Source organism: Bos grunniens, chromosome 24 (genome assembly GCF_055505025.1).
Source record: "Bos grunniens cultivar Pamir isolate PY7600 chromosome 24, Bosgru_T2T1.0, whole genome shotgun sequence".
NCBI classification, from domain to species: Eukaryota; Metazoa; Chordata; class Mammalia; order Artiodactyla; family Bovidae; genus Bos; species Bos grunniens.
In genome coordinates, this window is record NC_141188.1 from 44,758,781 (window position 1) to 44,778,069 (window position 19,289).

At 44.3% G+C, this 19,289-nt stretch overlaps 1 protein-coding gene, 1 long non-coding RNA gene and 1 pseudogene across 8 annotated transcripts in view; 1 reads left to right on the forward strand and 2 right to left on the reverse strand.

The window, feature by feature from the left end:
* The window catches only part of PTPN2 (protein tyrosine phosphatase non-receptor type 2), a 64,069-nt gene extending 51,725 nt beyond the window's left edge, over nucleotides 1-12,344 (reverse strand). For 4 of the 7 annotated variants that reach the window (XR_015153998.1, XM_086373276.1, XM_086373275.1 and 1 more), the window contains exon 1: nucleotides 12,183-12,344. Coding sequence is in view for 3 of the 7 variants with exons in the window: in XM_086373276.1 (XP_086229402.1) it covers nucleotides 12,183-12,251 (69 nt within the window). In the remaining 4 variants the exon portion in view is untranslated. Of the gene's footprint in view, nucleotides 1-11,828; nucleotides 11,998-12,182 lie in introns of those variants that run through there. The other 3 variants (XR_015153999.1, XM_086373278.1, XM_086373277.1) reach the window with 1 other exon arrangement.
* On the reverse strand, nucleotides 612-1,128 carry LOC147346179 (cytochrome c oxidase subunit 7C, mitochondrial pseudogene; annotated as a pseudogene).
* Nucleotides 11,876-12,779, forward strand: LOC147346180 (uncharacterized). The gene is made up of 2 exons (XR_015154001.1): nucleotides 11,876-12,405; nucleotides 12,639-12,779. It is a non-coding gene; the product is annotated as an uncharacterized LOC147346180 (long non-coding RNA).
* The last annotated feature ends 6,510 nt before the right edge of the window (nucleotides 12,780-19,289 follow it).

Consider the following 19,289-nt stretch of genomic DNA (forward strand, 5'->3'; position numbering starts at 1 on the left):
ACACACATAAGACCCTACAAATTATGCAAATGGTGTTGTAAATGGATGGGCAGGAACAAGGAAAGATGGATTACTCTACATATAGTATACTAAAAGCAGTTATTCAGAAAAAATTAATTGATCAGGAACAAGACAAGGATTTCCACCTTCATCACTTCTATTCAACACAGCACTGGATGTTCAACCTGAGAACTAGGCAAAAAAATATTAAGCAATCCAAGTTGGAAGGAAAGTTGATGAATTACCTCTACTCACAAAAGATGTGATCTTGTGTGTAGAAAAACCTAAAGAATCCACAAAACAACTGTTAGAGCTAATACACATTCAGAAAAATTGCAAAACACAAAATCAACACACAAAAATCAGCTGTTTCTACATACTAGCAATGAACAATGCAAAAAACTGAAATTAAGAAAACATACCCATTTATAATAGAATGAAAAGGAATAAAACACTTAAGAATAAACTTAACCAAAATGGTGAAAGATCCGTACTCTAATAACTATAAAAGATGGCTGAAATAAATTAAATACAACCTAAACAAAACGGAAAGCTACCTCATGCTCATCGACTGGAAGACAGTATTAAGATGACAAAATGATAAGAAGTGATTTTCTTTTTTTTTTTAATCAAATACATATTTAATTAAGAAACTAATAATGCAATATTACCCAAACAAAATGTAAGCACACGTTCAATTATCATGTTCCATATTTCAGAGAAGAGGCATTAAGGATTTATGCTATAAGTTTATTTACAAACATATCTAGGATGCTGAGTTCAAGGGATTGATCCTTTTAAGAGACTGCACCTCTTAATATGCTCCTCTTCCTATCTGTCTCATGGATTACTTTTTAAGCAGTTGGTGTCTTACTATAAAGAAAGGTGCAGCAAATCCAGACCCAAAGAACAAAGTCATCATAGCTAGTAATCTCCACTTGTTTTCCACTGAAAATGGTATATTCTTCCCTGGACCCTCCTCATAGTGGCTCCGACGAACCACAGAGGTTGTGAACCTCCAGATGCTCTATCCCAACATAGCGCTGTTGGACGCTCTACAAAAGATCCAGAGACTGGAGGCGGAAGAAATGGCGGCTGCAAACCTACCGCTCCTTGCCTCACGACCTTGTTCCTCTCAAGAAGTGATTTTTCAATGTAATCCCTATCAAAATCCCTATTTGTTCAATGTAATCCCGATCAAAATTCCAATGACAATTTTATAAAAATAGAAAAACTCATCCCAAAATTTATATGAAAAGTCAAGGGATGCAGAAAAGTCAAACAATACTGAAAAAGGACAATAAAGCTGAAGAATCACACTTGCCTGATTACAATATTTATAGAGCTACAGTCATCAACCCCATGTGGTATGCCAAAAAGATAGACACAGATGAGTGGAATAGAAGAGAGTTCAGAAATAACCCTCAGATCTGTGGTCAACTGATTTTCAACAAATGGGCCATGATCATCCAACACAGAAGGGACAGTCTTTTCAAAAAACAGTGTTGGGAAAACTGGACAACCACATGCAAAAGAATGAAGTTGGATTTTTACAATACACCTCACAGAAAAATTAACTAAAAATGGATCAAAGACCTATTTATAAGAGCCAAACATAAGAAAATCTTAGGAGAAAACATAAGGTTTGAAAATCTTCATGATCTTGAATTTGGCAATGGTATCCTAAATTATGACACCAAAAGCACAGGCAACAAAGCAAAAATAGATGAACTGGATGTCATCAAAACTTAAGACTTACTTGCATAAAATGACACTATCTAAAGAGTAAAAACCCACAGATTGGGAAAAAATATTTATATATAATATATCTGATGAAATATTAATAACCAGAATATATAAAGAACTCCTACAATTCAACAAAACAAAAATTTAAAAATAGGCAAAGACAAATACTAGCATGGACAAAATCTGAAATACCAACAACACCAAATGATAACAAGAGCGTGGAGCAACAGAACTCTCATTCACTGCTGGTGGGAATACAAAATGGTTCAGCCATTCTGAAAGACAGTGTGGTGCTTTCTTACAAAACTACACAAACTCTTAACATATGACCTAGTAATCAGGCTCCTTGGTATTTACCCAAAGGAGCTGAATACTTATGTCCACATAAAAACCTGCACATAGATGTTTCTATCAGTTTTATTCATAATTGCCAAAACTTGGAAGCAACCAGTATGTCCTTCAAAGGCTGAATGGATAAATAAACTGTGATACACCCAGATGACAAAATATTAATCAGTGTGAAAAAGAAATGAGCTATCAAATCATGAAAGACATGGACGAACTTTAAATGCAGATTTCTAATTGAAAGAAGCCAACCTGAAAAGGCTACATCCTGTATGATTCCAACTATATGACATTCTGGAAAAGGCAAAACTATGGGGACAATAAAAGATGAGTGGTTGTCAGGGGTTGGAGGGATGACAAGGTGGAGCACAGAGGATTTCTGAAAACACTCTGATGATGGCACAGTGATGGTCAGAGGTCATATAATACATTAGTCCAAACACACCGATTATACAACACCAAGAGTGAATCTTAATGTTAAACTATGGATCTGGATGATTATTGGCAGTGTAGGTTTATGGATTGTAACAAATGTACCACTCTGGTGGGGAACGCTGATAATGGTATGGGGCCAGGGGTGTATATAAGAAATCTCTGCCTTCCTCTCAATCCTGCTGTGAACCTGAAACGACTCCAGTAAAGTCTTAATTAAAAACAAACCAAAAAAGGGCAAAGGACTGGAACAGTCATTTCTCCAAAGATATAGATACAGTCAATAAGCACATGAAAAAGATGTTCAACATCCTTAGTCATGAGGGAAATGCAAATCTAAACCTCAATGACATAACTACTAGGCAGGACCATAATTTTTTAAATGGAAAATAAAAAGTGTTAGTGAGGGTATGAAGAAAGCAGAATTCTCAAACATTGCTGGTGAGAATGTAAAATATTGCTGCCACTGTGGAAAACAGTTTAGCAGCTCTTCCATGTTAAATATAGAACAAAGGTCTGTCTAGTCAAGGCTATGGTTTTTTCAGTGGTCATGTATGGATGTGAGAGTTGGACTGTGAAGAAAGCTGAGTACCGAAGAATTGATGCTTTTGAACTGTGGTGTTGGAGAAGACTCTTGAGAGTCCCTTGGACTGCAAGGAGATCCAACTAGTCCATTCTAAAGGAGATCAGCCCTGTGTGTTCTTTGAAAGGAATGATGCTTAAGCTGAAATTCCAGTACTTTGGCCACCTCATGCAAAGAGTTGACTCCTTGGAAAAGACTCTGATGCTGGGAGGGATTGGGGTCAGGAGAAGGGGACGACAGAGGATGAGATGGCTGGATGGCATCACCAACTCGATGGACGTGCATTTGAGTGAACTCCAGGAGTTGGTGATGGACAGGGAGTCCTGGCATGCTGCAATTCATGGGGTCACAAAGAGTCTGACAGGACTGAGTGACTGAACTGAACTGAACCGTATTATCCAGCAATTCTACCTGTATGTCCAAACCAAAAGAATTAAAAACAAGGACTCCAGGACTTCTCTGGTGGCTCAGTGCATAAGAATCAGCCTGCCAATGCAGGCAACTCGGGTTTGATCACTGATCCGGGAAGATCGCACACACCAAGTGCACCACAACTACTGAGCCTGTGCTCTGGAGGTCAGGAGCCGCAACAAGAGAAGCCACTGCAATGAATGAGTAGTCCCTGCTTAACGCAACTAGAGAAAGCCTGTGCACACAACAAAGACCCAGACCAGTGAAAAATAAAAAAACAAAACAGGGATGCCAATGAATATTTGCACACCAATGTTCACAGCAGTATTATTATCAAGAGCCAAAAGGTGGAAACAATCCAAACATCCATTAGCAGACAAACAAAATGTGGTATATCCATACAAAAAAAAATATTCAGCCATAAAAACGAATGAGGATGCTACAGATGACATTGTTCAACCTTAACAACATCATGTTCAGTGAAATAATTCAGATACAAAGAGAAAAGTACTACACGGGCCCATGTGTATGAAGGATGTAGAGAGGCAGATTCATAGAGCTCAAGTAAAGGAGAGGTCACCAGGGACCAGAGGAGGAGGAAATAGGGAGTTACTGCTTACTGGGGACAGGGTTTCTGTTCAGGGTGCTGAAAGGGTTTGGCAAATGGGGATGATGGCTGCACAGCACTGTAAATGGAATAAATGACTCTGAATTGTATACATTAAAATGGTGAAAATGGCAAATTACTTACATTTAACCACAGAAACAATTTGATAGGGTGTCTACCTCATTCCTCATACCAAAATCAAACCCTGGTTGAGCAATGATTCAAACGTAAAAGAAATAAAACCATAAAATTGTTGAAAAACATTGGAGAAAGTTTTTTTGTAATCATAGAACAGAGAAAGCCTCTCTGAGCTATGGCACAATAACTTAGAAAAGGCTGATAAATCTCATTTCATTAATATTTAAATTTTCTACATGAAAAACTATCATAAATAAGGGCAAAATATATTTTGAAAAATATTACAAATAAATATTACAATTATGAATAAAATTTGAAGAAATATTTGTAATATATGACAAAGGTTTAACTTCCTTAATATGTAAAGAGCTCTAACATACCAGAAAGGGAAAGGAAATACAAGTGACTTTTAAAAGTAAGTACTGTTAAACTTCATTCATAAGAAAAGAACTGCAAAATACAAAAACAGTAAGACCATTTTCCACCTCATGAACAAAGATTAAAAACTAGGCATACAAAGATTAAAAACTAGGCATACAAAGGTGTAGGAAACCGGCACTTTCCTACACTACTGACGCGGACGTGTGTGTACATGCTCTTTGCAGCACTGCTCGTAACAGCTAACGGCCAGAAATAACCTCCATGTGCACAGATGAGTGCTTAAATAATGAACACTGTTCAGCTGTTAAAATGAACACGTGAGATCTATATGGAAGGATTTTCTATATGTAAGAGTAAAAGCAAGGTGTAAAACAGTATGCTAACATTTGTTTTAATGGTGCTGGACAGAGAGAGGGAGGGAGAGGGGAGACAGGCAGGCAGGCAGGTAAAGATGGGTGTGAATGGAGAAGCACAGTGATCGCCCACAGGAAGGAACCAGGAAAGGTAGGAGCAGTGACTTGCTCTTGCATTGCATGCCCTTCTATATTTTTCTCACTCTTGCCATATTCCTGAAACCCCAACCAAGCCATTTACTTATTCAGGTATTAAAACATGAGCTCTAGAATTCAGTACTGGATTCCTATCTGGACCTGCTGGTTAACTGCAGCATACATCTGGAGAAGCTGAATCTCAGTTTTTCTCATGTGCGACCACCTGTGAGATAATCCACATGAAGTTACATAGTATCTGTCTGATACAAAGGAGGAGGTTCAAGCAAGATAAGCTATTTTATTCTTATTAAACTCTCTTACTCAAAGAGGGCCTCTCAGAAAGCATGATACACAGCAGGACATACACCAGGAGGAATCTGATCTCCCCAGACAGTGAAGGGCACTCTCAGAGCCATAACCAAGCCTGAACACTCTTAAGTAATGGAGTTTGAAGGATGTGAGACACTTAGCTTCACACTTCACTGTGTCCATCCACAGGACCTTCATACAGAGTACAGGCAAAAACATCTGACTAATAAAGAGAACACTGAGCCATCATATAATTCAGGATTCCCTTAGGGATCTTAAGTATAAAGGAAGAAATTTTGGTATTTCTCCCATAATTACAAACAACCAATTTGGGATTATCTTAAAGATTTTTTTTTTCCTTATAAAATTAACATCTCTTTTCCCATTTCCTAAATTCTTACTTGCTGTTTCATCACAAGAGTTCAGGATAGAATATTCTACAGTACAAGGATACATTTTCCGTATACTATGTAAAAAAAGGTATGTACCAAGTACTAAAATATTGTTTAATATTGTGTAATTTTCTTACCCTGATATTACTACTAGTAATAGGGATTTCAAAAAATAAAAACTTATGATTTGAATGCAATGCAGGAGATCCTGTTTCAATCCCTGGGTGGGGAAAATTCCCTGAAGGAAATGGCAACCCTAAGCCTGGCAGGCTACAGTCCATGCGGTCATAAAGAGTCAGACACGACTGAGCAACTAACCTCACATCACATCACCTACGTTTTGTAATTTCATTGGTTGATACAGTTGCCACTGTCATAGAGAACCTGGACTGTCTGAGGTCCCAACCTTAACTAGGAGGAGCGGACCACCGTCCAGGAACCTTACTCCAGCCCACTTTAAGAACTCCTGGAAGCACGACTAAGCAAACTGTCAAGAGGAAATGATAGCTTTCAGAATACAAAACTGTTTGAATACAGTGAAAGAAACAAAGTAATTCAGCATGAGACTTTCTCTAGAGGAATGCAGGCAGTGTGACACAAAGTTATCAGTGATAGAGACATGAGCCAAACAAAGCGACAGAACAATGAGCTTATTAAGTTAGAGTACTGGGTGTGAAAGAGTAGGAGCATATTAAAACAAACAAACAGAAAAATGCCAGAAATCCACAGACACAAGTTTCCTGGAAGTCAGCAATCCCAATGGTCCTCAGGGCCTATGATGCCCTTGAAATCATACACCAAATCTAGGGGAATTGTACGTATGTGGTCATGTCTCTTGTTCACAGGTTTTAATCTTGCTGCGTGTCTAAATGTGTCCACGATCCTTAAAAGCAAGGATTTCACTGTTTACTACACCATAAATACTACATTAAATTATCACTATACTCAATACATTTAAAATAGCACTGTACTCATTTCAGACAACAGCCCAGCAGGCAGAACATCATCCCAACTAAGAATGTAACAGAAAAGCTTAATATTCCACTCAGAACAGCAGAGTCAGAACTCACATGCTGTAACACTAGCTGGCTGAACCATATTTGTTCCTTGGCTATCAGCTGCTATGTTGTAATGGTATTATCAAAGGTTCTAATAAACTAGTAGGTTTAAATATTCTCTGCCCCTAACAGTTTACCAGTAAGAAATAAAAATTTTAATGGCGCGACCAACAGGGAACAGAGTGTGGAGAATCTAGGTAAGAATTTCCAGGGGAAACAAATCATAGGAATGCTGAGAAAGTGAAGAGCATTTAACTTAATTTAGCACTTATGTAAATTTTAATTCTGCTTTCCTAGATTTTATCTATGGTTTACTCTCTGGAGAGAGAACAGAATAAGAAAACAAAGCAATCAAGCAGGGGATCAGAACTGCAGGAAGAGACACCAAGAGCTGAGCTACAGACTTCCTCAGCCTTGGTGGCTAAGGCTCTGTGCTTCTTGGTGGCTAGCTACTTCCTAGTGTTAGTGGCTAAGGCACTGTGCTCCCAATGCAGGGGGCCCGGGTTCGATCCCTGGTCAGGGAACTAGATCCCACAGGCAGCAACTAACTGTTCGTATGTCACAACTAAAACTCGGTGCAGCCAAATAAATCAATAGATACATTAAAAAAAAAAAAAAAAGAACTGTGACAGTTTTCCAACAGGGAATAGCAAATTCTTGTGGATACTAATGATCTAGGAGAAACCAAAAAGGGTTACTGGAGATTCTGTTTTAAAGTCAATACCCTGAACAAGAGCAAGCTAGAAAGTGCAGGGCCAATGCAGCCATCTGGAATTCCATGATTCTAGGTATCCATAACCTAGAGAACTTCTTCCTAGGTGGCTCAGTGTAAAGAATCCGCCTGCCAATGGAGGAGACCCAGAAGATGTGGGTTAGATCTTGGGGCTGGGAAGATCCCCAGAGGAGGAAATGGCAACCCACTTCAAGTATTCTTGCCTGGGAAATGCCATGGACAGAGGAGCCTGGCAGGCTACAGTCCATGGGGTCAAAAAGTCAGACACAACTCAGCACCATGAACACAACCTACAGAACCTGTCAAAGGCGAAACAGTACTGTTTCCAGTTCTATATCCTTCACCAGGGTATCATTCTCCGGGTTGCTTTTCCTTAAAATGGTGGTTCTGACCGTCTGAGGAATCAGAGAGTTCCATTTAAGAATCTGACTGAAGCCCTGAAATCCCCTAGAAACCACATCCCCAGGGGCATTCAAATAAGTTTGCAGTTTCAGGGCACTTGGAAATCCCTTTCCAGTCTAATCCATGGGTCCCAGACGTGGTTTTCAAGGCCTCCAGTCCCACAAGGACCAACCTATTATAACACATCCCACTCTCTCCTGCCATTGAAAATGTCATGATTCTTTCAGCGCCACTGTCTCAAGCAGATCATAAAGGAAGCAACAGAGGCTGTCATGCTGGCAGAGCAGGGCAGGCTGCAGTGAGACTCAGGAGCACAGGCTGTGAGTTCCCAGTGGATGTGGTAACCCTACAGCAGTCACAACCTCGTGCTAGACGGGGTCACCTCAGCGGCAAGTGAGGAGCTGGAAGAACCAAGGTGCTGACATCTCACAGTAGTACTTTTGTTTAGTGAATGCTAACTGAGCATCAGGCACACCTTAGGCTACAGGCAGATGGTAGGGAAACAAAGGAAAATGAGGCAGTCCCCAAGGAACTACACAGACTGGCAGACAGGTGTACAACAATGGGATTCATATGCTAATGAGAGAGCATTCAGAATCAAAGGAACAAATAGCTTTGCCACAGTGGTGATGTGGTAAAGAATCTGCCTGTCAATGCACGAGACGTGGGTTCAATCCCTAGGACGGGAAGATCCCCTGGAGAAGGAAATGGCAACATACTTTTCCTGCTTAGAAAATCCCATGGACAGAGGGGCCTGGTGGGCTACAGTCCACAGGATCACAGAGTCAGACATGACTGAGCGACTAAACAACAACAAAATGACTGATGTCTAGTCTTGAAGACATTTTCCAAGACAAGTAAGGTAGGCAGAGAGTATGTCCAACTTGTCTAGTATGTCCAGGCAAAGACTCCAAGGTGTGAAAACACAAGTGATTCTCAAGGAAATCAAGGAGTTTAATATGGCAGCAAGCCCTGAGTACTTACATTAAGGCTGGCAGAACATGGAACAGATACTGCAAGGGAACAGTTTTAGAACAAGACAGCTTTGATTTTTCCTCCACACTGGCTGCCAAGGTAAGTGCCAGAAGAATAGAGTTCATTTGATATTTTACTTCTAAAAATCAGCTGACTCACAAATGATAAAAACTGCTCTTACTCTGACAATATTTGAACCATGAATTTCTATTGAAGAAAAATGACCAGTTAAGTATTCCACAAACTCTGATTAATCACCCGAATTCTTCCTGAACTACCACTTACAAGAAACATTACTCCATAACTTAGCTTTTGCCACTTCCCTACAGTTTTAGTTTCTTCCCCGAAAGGCTCACACAATTCCATTCCTTTCCTCTGCCCTTCTAATGCCCCTGCTGATTCACATGGCAATCAGCAGCAACAAGGGAAAGGCAGAAAGGGATCGTGAACATTTCTCAAAAAGCTAGAATTAACCTCAGACTATATTAATGCTACTAGCTTGTCAATCAGACCAAATTAGACCTTTCCAGCAATCTCACTTCTGCCAGCCGCGCCCATTCACAGCAAGGCTTTCCACACTGTGCTCCTGGTCCCATCAGCCCCTACTTCCTGAAGCTTCTGGCTCCAATATTCATCCCTTCTCTTTCTTCAATCTCCAACCTATCTCTTTAGCCTCCCCCGCTCCTTCCGGATCATGTAAACCATCAAGTCACCCTTCTGTGGTAGGAAGTCAGTGTTCAATAAACACATATTAAGTGCCCACTAGATAGATGCATGTCCTGCAGGAATCCTGATGAGGCACTGAACACAAGCAACCAAGAGTGAGCTCTAATCCAGTCATTCACTCCCAGAAACCTCCCATGTCACAAGTTACCTTGTAAAAGCAACTGTTCAGAGAGGGCAAAAAGGAGTAAGGGGCCAGAGTTCAGACTAAAAAGAATACATTTCCTTTTCTTACAGGACTTTGACTGATAAGGTATAAAGTAAAAGTTCTCACACACTAAAAGCAAGTCTAGCTCTTAGTTCTAGTCAGTTTTTTTTTTTTTGCTCAACAGCAAAGCCTTTCTTTTCCTAACCAAATTAGTATTGCCAAAAAAAGCACAACTCTTCTCAAACATTATCATCAACATACCCTCTGCTGTGATCTACAAAGCAGAAAGTCCACTGAAACACTTTTTTCTACTCAAACAACAGTGGTTTGCTTAATGGAAACTGCTGTCCTGAAGTCCTGTGCTTCTGCATCACAGTCAATGCCCGGCCTTGAAAGGGGTGGCCATAGGTACATCCAGGGGATCCCACCCTGCCAGGGAGGGCCGGGAAACCACCCCCCTCCTCGAGGAAGTGAGAATCCAAGGACGAGGAGGAGGTAGTTAAGCAAAGGTGGGAAGAAACAGGGAAAGAAAAGTTGTGCGGAGGCAAAGAGAACTGTCTCTACAAAGGTCTTAAGAGGACAGACAGCACATTTCAAGGGGCAGAAGAAACCAGTGGAAAAGTGGGAAGAAAGACACATGGGGAGGCAAGACCCGTGGTCTCAGGAGCTGTGGCGGGGTTTCAAGGCACCATTCCAGCTCTGTCCCCCATCTGACTTCTGTTTTCCACTCAAATTGCTCTCTTTAAGGAACCTGTTGATCTTTGAGACATTAACTCAATGGGCCTCTTGGATTGTGACCTTGTTGATGCCCACTACAGCACATGCCTACTGACCATCAGCTCCCTCCACACCCACCACCGATTTACTCCCATTCCTAAGGCTATTCCTCTCTAGTCTTTTTGCAAACTTCCCTTTCTCTACCTGTGTCCTTAAAAACTGTTGTCTGTCAAGATTCTGTACTTGGCCTTCGGTATTTCCAAACCATCTGCATGATTTTTACTGACCTAACTAAAGCTCTTGTCCTTCCCTTAGGAAAAAAATTAAAATGAAGAGCTTTGACCAACCCACTAAAGGACTCCTAGGCAGAAGCCCATGAAGAGTTTCCTGAACTCCATGCCATTGAATACAATTTTTAGTGGATATAAATGCATTTTTCTGATGAGATGAATTATAGTTCTCATGGAATATTCAAGGGTACTTACTAATGAAAACAAAAAAAGTCAAAAGTGCTTTATCAAAATGTCCAGGTGAATGAAGCTGTAGCAAGCACCACCTCTTCTCAAACCTGGATTCTGATAAACTGCCTGCAACCTGGGGACAGTCGTCTCTTTTAATACAAATGTAACTAGAGAAGACACAGCTGGCACCCTCTCACATAAAGCTTCCTACGAGAATCCACATTTAAAACTTCCTATTATTGGGAAAATCCTTACCAGTATTCTTTGCAGTGAGTACCCAATTCTAACGCACGCTGACCCACGTCGATCAGGGTATTTATTACACGTCCTGCTAACGTGCTCAAGAAGAAAACGTTACATTACGAACATAATGACAAGAGGAACTTTCATCTAATTAAACGGGAAGGGGGAAAAACCCGGGAGCAAGTAGATTTACAGGAAAGCCCTTTTTGTCGTCTGACTGTACAGACAGCGACCTGAGGAGCCAGAACAGCATTTACCTCACACCACTCACTATAATCCTGGGAACAACATGCAATGATTAGCAGGAGGGAGCGGACAACTAGATCATTTGAAGACATAAAATGAAGTTCTACTCGCACAGAAAAGGTCCGTGGTTGAGTCGGGAGACCGTCCCAGGGCACGTCTCCCCGAGGAGACCAGAAATCAAGCCAGGCGCCCGCGTCCGCACAGCCGCCTCACGACATGCGGAGACCCGACCCCGCCGGCCCGGCCTGGGGTCGCGCGGCAGCCCCTTGGAGCCTCCCCTGACTCACCGAGCTCCTTCCGGAAAGCTCTGAGGGGGCGACCGCGCGCCGAAGGCGCTCAGGCAGCCGCGAGCCGACCGCCCAGCCAAGGTCCCGCAACCCTCCCAGGACCCCCGACCCTCAGCCGCCCCCTGCCCTGTCCCGGCCACGCCCACACACGCCACCGGCACCGCCCCTCGGAGCCCACTGCGCCTGCGCGCATGCGGCCTCCCCAACCCGAGCGCCGAAGCACAGAGGCCCTGGGCGGCGCAAGTGCGCCGCCACTTCCGCCCCAACGGGAGGCGGGGGAGGCGGCGGGTGCCTGCGGGCGGGAGCCCGGTCCTCTGAGGGGGACGCCGGCGGCTCTGTGAGCCCGCCACTCACCAGGTACAGCTGCTGCCAGCGATTCTGAGCGTCTAACTCCTCAAACTCCCGTTCGATGGCAGCCGACATGGCGGCGGGAGCAAGCTGTCGCGAGGGAGCCTGCGCCGGCGGAGAGGCTCAGGCCCCACACGATCCGGGCAGCGCGCAGCCGCTGCCGCGCATGCGCGCTCCACGCCAGCCCCGCCCCGCCCCCACGCCGCCCCGGCCGCGGGGAAAGTACCTGGTGCGTGACGTCAGCGCGCCGTCTGCGCTACGCGGGGCGGGGCGCCGCGGGAGGCGTGGTCCAGGCGGTGCCCAGGTGGAGGGGGCGGGGCCAGGCAGCCCCAGGGGCGGGGCGGGCAGGCCGGAGAGGCTGGGCTTCAGGGAGAGTTGCAGGTTGAGCGCCCCGGGGTTTGAATTTTATTTTGAACATCATCTAGGTCAGTTTAGCGGCATGTGCCCCACTTTCTTCTCTAGGATAATGTAAACTGGGACTGATGCCTGCGCCTGGCCCCCCGCGGGTTTTGTGCCAAATAAACCGCCGTTACACCAGGAGAGGCAACGTCTCCTGGAGGTTGGAGACGACAGCTTGTTAAGTAAACGTTATACAGCTTAAAAGTTAGTGTTACCTTTGTTGTTCAGTCGCTCAGTCGTCTCCGGCTCCTTGCGCCCCATGGACTGCAGAACGCCAGGCTTCCCTGTTCTTCCCCGTATCCCAGAGTTTGCTAAAACTCAGTCCATCGAGTCAGTGATGCCATGCAACCATCTCATCCTCTGTCCTCCTCTTCTCCTGGCTTGCTTCAATCTCACTGAGCGTCAGGGTCTTTTTCAATAAGTCGGCTCTCGGCTCTCGGCTCTTCTCATCAGGTGGCCACAGTATTGGAGTTTCAGCATCAGTACTTCCAATGAATATTCAGGGCTGATTTCCTTTAGGATTGACTTGTTTGATCTCCTTGCAGTCCAGGGGACTCTCAAGAGTCTTCTCAAGCACCACAGTTCGAAGGTATCAGTTCTTCAGCTCTCAGCCTTTTTTATTGTTCAGCTCTCACATCCATACATGACTACTGGAAAAACCATAGCTTTGACTATACAGATTTTTGTTACCTGTAAAAAGAACAAATCATCTCATAACAAACAAACATGCTGATTATGGAAATCATCTCCCTTTACAGTAAGATAATTCATTATAGGGAAACTTGCGTTCTTAGAATAGCTTATCACCTTCAGTAGAAATGTGATGTGTTAGAAAAATTTAGCTGTGCTGTCCAAAACTGAAATTTAAACTTTAATTAAATGAAATAGCAAAGATTCTCTTCTTGACCAAACTCTACTCAAGATTCTCTGAGCTCTTTTTCAGCTAGGTCTTGAGTTTTGGACTGCCCTGTTTCTCTCTGCATTGTCAAATTTTTGCCATCCTGCTGAGTCAGTTAGCCAGAAGCCCCCATTCTCAGTATCTGATCACTCTTGATATTTAGTCAGGTTCCTCATCTTTGCATCCCTCGCGTGACATCTGATCTCCCTGCCCTGCCTTTACCTAGAATCCTATTAGGTCAGCTCACCCAGAACCCCCTGTGCTGCCTCTGTTAAAAACAAGACTACAGGCCCAAAAGGAAGTCGATGGAAAGTCCCATGTCACCAATCTAGATTTGATGATAGTTTCAGCTCTCCCAGAAATGGGATTTAAAGGAGTAAATCAAGATTCAATAATCACCACTAGGTAGGTGATCTGCCAGGTAGACTTCCCTCAACCTTGTAGTAACCAGTTGCTTCTCTGCCTGGAATAACTCCCTTGTTCCAGCTCCCTTCTGCCTGTAAGTCGTTTGTTTTGGGTAGCTCCTTGGAGCTTCTGTCCATTTGCCCAAAACACGAATCATTTAATAAAGCCAATAAAATCTTTAAATTTTACTCAGTTGAATTCTGGTTTTTTTTTTAACACCTTTTAGTAATTTTCCATCTGCTGACACCCCACTTGACTATAAATTCCCACTTCCTATTCAGAATTTGGAGTTGAACCCGTCCCTCCCCCACTACAAGACCCATTGTGGTGTCCCCTATACCTGTCACAGTATTCACCCCACGCACAGCTGGAATAAAGTCTTCCTTTTACCTCATCATCTTCTACAAGTGTCAGGCATAGATTTTTTCTTTAACAGAAATTAAGAATTCAGTTCCTTAGTTGAACTAGCCACATTTCAATCTCAGTAGCCACACAGGCTAGTGGCTAAAGGATTGCAGAGCACACAAACCATCGAAATTCTGTGGAACAGAGCTACCTGAGAGGTTTGAAATACTTCATTATTTTAAAGCATCCTTGACATTGACATTTAGTCTCAGTCGTTTCTGACTCTTTGCAACCCCATGAACTGGGCTCCTCTGTTCACGGAGATTCTCCAGGCTAGAATGCTGGAGTGGGTTGCCATGCTCTCCTCCAGGGGATTTTCAGGAGTCCAGGAGCCTGACTTGTATGGTGAAGTGACTTGAGGGTCCACAGATGTTAAACAATGCTGAAGCAACCTGGTGGCTCAGTGGTAAAGAACTACCTGAGAGGTTTAAAATACTTGGGTATTTTAAAGTGTCCTTACACAAGTAAGATAATGTAAATACTGGTCAGAGAAAACCAGCAAGCTGTTGGACCAAGAAGAAACTGTAACACAGAACATTAAGCAGCCAATAAACCCTGACAGAATATAACTGAGGAATACATACACTCTCCCTCAAGAAATGCCCCACAATGTAAGTGTCCTGGTTTCCGAAGTTCCATCCTTCAAACTGACTAAATTAAAGGCATAATATCTCCTGGGATTCCTCATGGCTGTTGGGGTCAAACAGCTCATCAAATCGTGATCTCACAGCAGCAGTTCTTGTCACCAGATGCACATGGTCCCTCAGTAACTCTGGCAAATGCTGGCTGGGGGTGCAGTGCTTCCCTTCTGTGGGTTTGCCCTCATATGCTGTGTGTAGCTACGACTCCAAGGCAGCAAGCAGTTCTCATACCAGCAACATGTGCATTGACGGTGAACAACAAAATGAACAGAGATCAGCTACATTGCCTACATGGTTCCATCAGCCTCCCTAGAGAGGTTCAGTGTGGCCTCCATTGGCTGCTGGTCCTCATGGCATCTTCAGTGGTGAGACACATGGTGGGTGCAGAGAGAGCAGAGGAGGAAATGAACAAAAAGGGATTTCAGGGAATGTTTCTGAGGTCTATCCTGTGGAAACTCCTGGAATAAGACTTGAAGAAAACTGATAAGAAAGATTTAAAGTATTTTTCAAAGGTTATGTAGTTGGATTTTCATTTCTTTTGAATGAAACTTCTTGTAGACAGGTGTCCAGGAGCCTGACTTGTATAGTGAAGTGGCTTGAGGGTCCACAGATGTTAAATAATTTTGAAGCAACCTGGTGGTTCAGTGATAAAGAACCCACCTGCAGTGCAGAAGACGCAGGTTCAATCCCTGGATCAGATCCTCTGGAGAAGGAAAAAGCAACCCACTCCAGTATTCTTGCTTGGAAAATTACATGGACAGAGGAGCCTGGCAGGCTACAGTCCATGGGGTCACAAAAGAGTCAGACATGACTTTTCGATTAAACAAAAACAATCTAGTGAAGCTTTTCAAACTCAACAAAATCTGGATTCAGGACCTTATTTTGGGGCTTCCCTGGTGGCTCAGTGGTAAAGAATCTGCCTGCCAGTGCAGAAGACGGGTTCGATCCCTAATCCAGGAAGATCCCACATGCTGCAGAATAACTAAATCCATGCGACAGAACCCTTGATCCTCTGCTCTAGAGTTCCTTATTAGCCCCGAAGCTGCAACTACTGAACCTGTGCACCTACAGCCCATGCTCCACAACAAGAGAAGTCAGCACAAGGAGAAGAGCCTGCACCACAACTAGAGAAGAGCCTGCACAGCAACAAAGACCCAGCACAGCTGCTGCTGCTGCTAAGTCACTTCAGTCGTGTCCGACTCTGTGTGACCCCATAGACGGCAGCCCACCAGGCTCCCCCGTCCCTGGGATTCTCCAGGAAAGAACACTGGAGTGGGTTGCCCTTTCCTTCTCCAATGCATGAAAGTGAAAAGTGAAAGGGAAGTCGCTCAGTCGTGTCCGACTCTTCGAGACCCCATGGACTGCAGCCTACCGGACTCCTCCTCTGTCCGTGGGATTTTCCAGACAAGAGTATTGAAGTGGGGTGCCATCGCCTTCTCCTCAGCACAGCTAAAAATAAGTAAATAAATGAAACGACCTTATTGTTAAGACCTGGTTTTTTACCTACATTCTGTTTCCTGTCTCCCATTCGCTGAAGCCGGAAACCTGGACTCAGGTAGACATGGACTTTGTAGACATTGCTCCTTCTTCTCAAATTTCAGTGGTCATAAAAATACCTCCTAATTGTCTCCTAAGTAGTAATTGTCCCACCACCATGCTTCCCATCACCCTCACTGTCTCCCTGTCCTTTCTCTTCTGTGTCTAACAGGTCACCTGCTTCTGTTGATTCTTCCTTAAGGAAACTCTCTGCGCTCCAGTCTGTCCCCACTGCCACTGCCTTAGTTCAGGTTTCATCATCTTCCTGCCTTGTCTCTTGTCCCATCCAATTGTGGGACATTCTATTTGGGAATCCCAAGTTCAGCATGGTACCTGGTACACGATAGATGAAAAATAAATGTGACCAAATGGATCTTTGTTGGACATTTAGATTGTTTCAAATTTTCCCATCATATGAAAATGCTGCAATATCCTTTTTGGATACAACTCCCCCCTCCTTTTTAAGGAGTATTTCCTTTGGATAAATACTCAGAATAGGAATTATTGGGCAAAAAGGAATGACTCTTATTCCATTAGATTTTCCCAGAAGCAAGCCCTGGGAGGGAGATTTGAGTACAAGTATGTTCCACAGTGGGTGATGCCAGGAACCCTGGTGAAGGACACTGGAAGGGATGCAGGAACAGGAAGCAAGGAAGGAAGCAGTGAAAGGTTTGTTGACAGCCCATCACCACTGTAGGCAACCGGGCCTGGTCCCACTGGAGAACTCCGAGAGGAAGTCCAGAACTACTGCTGAGTTATCCAGACTGAAGCCTGAGGAGAATGGGGTGTTAACTGCCAACTCCCCATGTGTCATGAGCTGAAGAAGCTTCTAGAGGTTCTCATCGGAGTGCATGTGGCCCTGCTGTGGACTGCATAGGCATCTGCTTCCCCCAACATCTGTATGTTGAGATGGAGGTGGGGCCTTTGGGAGACGAATCATCATGATGGTGAAGCCTCATTAGAAGAAACCCCAGCAAGTTCTGCTGCTCTCTTTCTTTGCATGGTGGGGGGTGGGGGGCAAGAAGGATGCTGGTTCTCATCAGACACAACATCTGCTGGCATTTGATCTTGAACTTCTCAGCCTTTAGAACCGTGAGAAATAAACATTTGGGCTACTCTGTCTATGGTATTTTGGCAGCCCAAATGGATAGTTCCCAAATAGCATCTGAGAGTCCAGGTTCTTTGGGACCTCTCTATGCATGCCCCCTGGAGTGCTAAACTTCTTGCTAGACTCACCTGAAGAGCTGTCCCACGATGATGCTTCTACTTCTCCAGATTACCCACCACCACCACGTGTTACCTCCTGACTGTTCTCAGTGCCACTTTAGTTGGGAAAACAGGTCACACTCCAGGAAGAAAGTTTATGCAATCAAAAGAATCATAGGGCTTGGCTCACAGGCACTGATAGGAAGGAGAAGGAAATGGGCAGTTGTAAATCTTAAGGTGTTGAGTAAAGAAGGACGGACCTTTGAGGATGAGGAGAGGAGAATGTATCAATACAGAAATGCACTCTACTGACGTGGGAGTCCTGGCAGGGGCACCTGCATCCCTCTTCGTTCACTGCCAGGAAAACTTCCTGAAGTGCAGACAGGACTGTGATCCACAATGGATGGGGTGAGGTTTAAACTTCCTTGCAAAGCACTGGAAAAGCTCAGGGAACACGGACTTCAGAATGGAACCCTCTGGGCAAGCAGAGACCCCACTGCCTGGCCCTGCTCCTTCGGAGAACTCAGTGTACATTCCTTTCATAAAGCTCAAGGAGTACGCTGGGGAGGGGGGGGCATTGTGTCTCTAAGAGATGGGCGGGACACATCCTGTGTGGGCCAGAACTGACCAGAAGGTGCTGGAAGTGGGGATGGTGGGGTCCTGGAAGAGCGTGGGTTGGGGGGTCGCAGGGGCAACAGCACTAGAGGAAGTTCCTCCACCTTCAAAGTCACGTGCTAATGACCAATAGATCCAGGTGCTCCACTCTGGGGTGAGAGAGATGGCAGCTGACCAAGTAGGGTCCAAGTGTTGGAAGGCTGAAGTTTGAAATGAGTCATGGCAATGGAAAATCACAGTTTCTCATTCACTGTCCACAGCCAAATCAGTTCACAGAACTGAAAGCTCACTGAGTGAAAGGAAGGTGCCAATTCCCTTTGATGAAGGATGCTGCAACCCCACTACAGGGTAGATAACTATGACCCAGGGAAATGGGTAGAGAATCTGGGTTGATCTGAAATAGTGTTATGTTCCTGCAGTAAGAGCTGGGGCTTGTGAAGGCAGGTGACAAGTGGAGTTCTGGTCCAAGAACACCCTACAGCGCTGCCAGGTCCTTGGCCTGCCCGTGGTTATTTCCCAGCTCCCATGTGCATAGTTGGGATTTTACACAGTAGTTGGCAGAACCCTTATAAGGATTTCCTGATGTGTAGAATAAGAGCCATGGGGAGAAGTCTCTGAAAAGGCCCCAACCCATCAAGAAAAAAGTTAAGAGCAATCCTAGGAGGAGTTGTGGAGAGTAGCACCATCAGAAGGGACATCAGGGATGGGGGCGGGGGGCGGCGCAAAAACCAGCAGGATATTGGCAGGGAAAGGTGGACAAGTGTAAACTGAACTTAGTTAGGAACCCAACCATAGGCACCTCACCCAACACAGTTAGGACTGAGCGATGGATGGTTTCCAGCGCTTGTTACCTGGCTGCTCGCCTGCACATTGGCCAAGAAAGGGGTTGGAAGTGAGCTGTCACTGAGCTTCCCAAGCTCTTGCCTTCCCTTCACAGTACAGCCCTCTGGGATCTCGATCTTTGCGGCCCCCGTACTCGCTTGCTGTCTGAGCTGCTCATCCAAATGA